At 44.8% G+C, this 5,299-nt stretch overlaps 1 protein-coding gene across 1 annotated transcript in view; it reads left to right on the top strand.

The window, feature by feature from the left end:
- The window catches only part of LOC122555751 (serotransferrin-A-like), a 19,824-nt gene that overhangs the window by 13,904 nt on the left and 621 nt on the right, over nucleotides 1–5,299 (top strand). Inside the window, exons 8-9 of the mRNA XM_043701834.1 lie at nucleotides 1,601–1,785; nucleotides 3,139–3,331. Coding sequence (XP_043557769.1) covers nucleotides 1,601–1,785; nucleotides 3,139–3,331 — 378 coding nt within the window. The remainder of the gene's footprint in view (nucleotides 1–1,600; nucleotides 1,786–3,138; nucleotides 3,332–5,299) is intronic.

The following is a 5,299-nucleotide window of genomic DNA, read 5'->3' as shown; positions in this document are numbered from 1 at the left end:
GAATTGAACCCGGGTCTCTGGCGCTGTGAGGCAGCAGTGCTAACCACTGTGCCGCCGTGCCGCCTGTGTTTCTGTATTGCAGATTTCTATGACTGAAACACATTGGTCTATACAGAGGTGGTGATATTTCCTAAGTATGTAATCGGCTTAATCACTTTTCAAATGTCCACTCCATGTTACAGTTCTAGATTCCAACTTTTTCTACTTTCCTATGATTCTGTGCCTAGGCATGACCAATCAAACACAGTCAGTGTGTTGGTAAATAGATTCACATAAAACAATGGAACACTCTGGGCACTCTTTCCTGAGTGGTTCTGTTTCATGTGATGGCAAGAAAAGAATCAAGGTGTGATGTGATGTGACAGGTAGAAGACAGAGGGTGGTGGTGGAGGGTTGCTTTTCAGACAGGAGGCCTGTGACCAGTGGAGTGCCATAGGGATCGGTGCTGAGTCCACTACTTTTTGTCATTTATATAAATGTTTTGGATGTGAACATAGGAGGTATGGTTAGTAAGTTTGCAGATGACACCAAAATTGGAGGTGTAGTGGACAGCGAAGAACGTTACCTCAGATTACAACAGGATCTTGATCAGATGGGCCAATGGGCTGAGGAGTGGCAGATAGAGTTTAATTTAGATAAATGTGAAGTGCTGCATTTTGGAAAGGCAAATCAGAGCAGGGCCTATACACTTAATGGTAAGGTCCTAGGAAGTGTTGCTGAACCTTGGAGTGTAGGTTCATAGTTCTTTGAAAGTACAGTCGCAGGTAGATAGGGTAGTGAAGAAGGCTTTTGGTATGCTTTCCTTTATTGACCAGTGCATTGAGTATAGGAGTTGGGAAGTCATGTTATGCCTGTACAGGACATTGGTTCAGCCACTTTTAGAGTATTGTGTGCAATTTCAGTCTCCCTCCTATAGGAAGGATGTTGTGAAACTTGAAAGGGTTCAGGAAAAAATTTTGACTATGTTGCCAGGGTTCGAGGGTTTGAACTATAGGGAGAGATTAAATAGGCTGGGGCTCTTACCCTGGAGCTTCAGAGGCTGAGGGGTAACCTTATAGAAGTTTATGAAATCATGGATAGAGTAAATAGATAAGGTCTTTTCCCCGGGTGGGAGAGTCCCAAACCAGAGGGCATAGGGTTAAGGTGAGAGGAGAAAGATATAAAAGGGATCTGAGGGGCAACATTTTCAAGCAAAGGGTGGTGCATGTATGGAATGAGCTGCTGAAGGGAGTGGTGGAAGCTGCTACGATGACAACATTTAAAAGCCATCTGAATAGGAATGATTTAGAGGGATATGGGCCAAATGCTGGCAAATGGAACTAGATTAGATTAGGATAGCTGCTCGATATGGATGAGTTGGTCCAAAGGGTCTGTTTCCATGCTGTACATCTCTACAACTGGATTATTTTGAGGTCAGTTGCTCTGTAGGTAAGGTTTTGAATCTGTGTGCCACTGCTCTGTGTATTCTAAACCAATTGATGTTTCACTTTCAAGGTAATTCAGCTGGATTATTTTGAGGTTAGTTGCTCTGTAGGTAAGGTTTTGAATCTGTGTGTCACTGCTCTGTGTATTCTAAACCAATTGATGTTTCACTTTCAAGGTAATTCACAAGAGGAGTGGGCTGCAGGTCTCAACTCCAGTGACTTTAAGCTGCTGTGCCTCAATGGCACTCAGGCTCCAGTAACAGATTTTAAGACGTGTCACTTGGCACAAGTACCAGCTCAGACAGTTGCATCCCGTGCAGAGAAAAGGGATCAAGTGCTGCAGTTTTTAAAAGACCAACAAGTGAGTATTTGAGCTTGGCTAAATGTTTGGGGCTTCTTTTTATACAACTCACTACCAAATCACTTAGTCTGTTGGACAAATAATTAACACAGACAAATACAAAAATTGGAGAGAGGGTTGGAAGAAAAGGAAGAATTGAGTTAAAATGGAGTTGTAGGTGGAGATAATGCACTCTAATCCCAGCACTGCTCACCTCTCATTCAGGCTTTTACCAATTGAATACAAGCAGTCACAGTCTTTAGGCTTTGGTTTGAGCTCGCTTCCAAACATTTCAGATTGGTGCACTTTGAGATTGAACTGTTTAGAGGGAGCTTTACTCTACTTCCATTCTGTGCTGTAGCTGCTGTAACTGACCTGCTATAACCCCCACCAACTCTAGCCAACAATTCATCTGGAACTCTCAATTTCAGTGGAATGTTTTCAGATCAAACACATGCCATTACTTAATTCATTCATTCATGGGATGTGGGCATCTTTGGCTAGGTTGCCATTTATTGCCCATCCCTAATTATCCAGAGGCCAGTTGAGAGTTGATTACATTACTGTGAGTCCAGAATCATATGTACACCAGACCCAGTGAGGATGGAAGATTTCCTTCCCTATAAGACATGTGAACCAGATGGGCTTTTACAACAACCAACAATGGTTGCCATTAGGCCAGCTTTTCATTCCAGCTATTTATTGGATTAAAATTTCACCATCTTGCGGGTAAGATTCAAACCCGCATCCCAGAACCTCAGGCAAGAGTCCAAAGACATCACCACTACCACACCACTGTCCCCTCCCAAAAATATCCATTCTCCAAACTCAAGAAGAGACAAATTTGAAAATTGGAGAGAATTGCTGAGTATGAAATCCCTTCAGTGTGAAAACAGGCCATTTTGCTCATCAGGTCCACATCAACCTTCTGAAGAGGATCCCAGACCCTGGCCTACTCTATCCCCGTAACCCTGCATATCCTCTGGCTAATCCACCTAATCCGTACATCCCTAGACACTATGGGCAATTTAGCATCGCCAATCCACCTCACTTGCACAACTTGGACTGTGAGACAAAACTTACGCAGACATAGGGACAATGCGCAAACTCCACACAGACAGTCACTGGAGGCTGGAGTCAAACCCAGGTCCCTAATGCTGTGAAGTAGCAGTGCTAACCACTGAGCGACCATGCTCAGTGTCTGGTCAAACCCGTCAAGGTGAGTGTGACCTACTGTTTGGATCTCTCAAGGCTAATTGAGCACATGACAGATATCGATGTCCATCACTACATGTCCTGATAATAAAAGCCAGTTCATGTACAGACCATGAGAGTATATTTATTCCATCAGTAATCGGTGGTTTCTCAATGCAGCTCAAACATGGCCGCGGTGGGTCTGAGGAGGACCAGTTTGCAATGTTCAGTTCGAGCAAGTTTCATGCCAGGGGTCTCCTGTTTTGGGAGGATACTCAATGTCTGATTGAAGTGCCCACCACAAGTTTCATCCAACAACTGGGCGAAGAGTACGTCACAGCGATGGAAGCGCTCTACACCTGCGAACGTCCTGGTAAATATGAGTGGAGCACCCTACTTCAGTTCACTGTCATGGGCTGCATAAGATAAACTTTCGTGCACTGGGAACCTGGAATCTCCGAATAAAAGGAAATGGGACGGCTCCTTTCCTTTTTCACAGACTTATTAGTGTAACTGAGTATCCTTTAAACTTGGAATGAACTGCATGATAGGGGCAATGTAGAAACAGTGAACACGTTTGTGCTTATCCAGCACCAGGAATGAAGGCAGCCAGAACAGGGGACTTCACGAGGGCCCCAGAATTAAAAATTATACACTAAATCAAACCAGGAAGTTTAGTCGAGAGATCAGATTTCAACAGAGTTCTAGAGGGGGGAGTAACGTTGGGAGGCAGATGCAGCTAGGGAGGAAACTCCAGGGCAGAAGCTGGAAGAGTGCAAAATGCTCAATAGCTGAAGGAGATTACAAGGGAATGAAAGGGCCTGGCCATAAGGGGATTCACCTGAACATGAGCTTCAGAGGGACGCCATTAACTTTCAATTGCTATTTTTAAAAATGCTGGAGAAACATCTTGCTCAATGGTTAGCGTACCATAAGCAGTTCCCACCTTTGAAAGACATGGAAACCGGACAACTGTTTAGGCCTTTAAGCCCTTTCTGCCTTATCGGTCAGAGGGATCTGAATTGTGACTGTGTTTCCCCTCTTTGCTAAATCTTAAAAAAAGCCTTAATCTAGCACAGACCTGTAAATCTTTGTTTTGAAAATTTTTATTACAGTGAAGAAGTAGACAAACAATGGTGAATCTTTATGAGGACTGCAGATGCTGGAGGTCAGCGTCGAGAGTGGGGTGTTGTGCTCTTCCGGCACCCCACTCTCGACGCTGAGTCTTTAATGAACGCTGGTTCAGCAAAGGTCGCAGCATTTGTGTTAAACTTTAAGCTTCAGATTTTAGAATGGAGGGGAAGGATTCAGAGAGGAATGAAGAGGTTGGGGTTATTGTCATTAAAGTTGAGAAAATGTGATGGCCGAGTGGTAGTATTGTGGGAGCGGAGTGGCGCAGCGGGAGTGTGGTGGGCCCATAATCCAGAGGTCGATGGATCGAAACCATCCTCTCCTATTTTGGGGTGGCGTGGTGGCCTAGTGGTTAGCACTGCTGCCTCACAGCACCAGGGTCCAAGGTTCAATTCCAGCCTCAGGCTTGTGGAGTTTGCACGTTCTCCCCGTGTCTGCGTGGGTTTCGTCCTACAGTCCAAAGATGTGCAGGTCAGGTGAATTGGCCGTGCTAAATTTCCCATAGTGTTAGATGCATTAGTCAGAAGGAATAGGTCTGGGTGGGTTACTCTTCGGAGGGTGGGTGTGGACTAGTTGGGCTGAAGGGCCTGTTTCCACGCTGTGGGGAATCATAATAATAAAGATTGAGAGGGGATTTGACAGAGGTAATCAAAATTATGAGGTACTCACATAGACAGACAGGGAGAACTTGTACAAATTGCTGGAAAGTTTGAGAGCTGGAGAATACAGATATAAACTGAATAACAAAAGAGCAGGAGGTGAAAGAAGGATAAAGGTTTGGTGTGCAGATTGTGGTTACAATATGAAATGATCTGCCTGAGTAATGGAGTAGATTCAATCTAGATTTCAGAAGTGAATTAGACAAATACCTGAAGAGAGATAATTACAGGGAAAAGAGGTGGGTGAGGGAGAGAATGTCCAGCTGAGTTGCTGTTGCAGAGAGCTGACATGGGGCATGACAGTAATTCCACATTGGGCATGACAGTAATTCCACTAGCAGTTTCGACCTTTGAATTCACACCCACAATAATGAGTGAGTGGTAGTTGTAGACTGACAGATACAGAACTAAGAGTGTGTTGCTGGAAAGGCACAGCAGGTCAGGCAGCATCCGAGGAGCAGGAAAATCAACGTTTCGGGCAGGAGCCCATCAGCAGGAATGAGACTGGGAGCCTCAAGGGTGGAGAGATAAATGGGAGGGGGGGTTGTGGG

This window comes from Chiloscyllium plagiosum, chromosome 13 (assembly GCF_004010195.1).
Source record: "Chiloscyllium plagiosum isolate BGI_BamShark_2017 chromosome 13, ASM401019v2, whole genome shotgun sequence".
Lineage (NCBI taxonomy): Eukaryota > Metazoa > Chordata > Chondrichthyes > Orectolobiformes > Hemiscylliidae > Chiloscyllium > Chiloscyllium plagiosum.
Note: the sequence above shows the minus strand (reverse complement) of the source record. Positions and strands in the feature narration are given on the sequence as shown.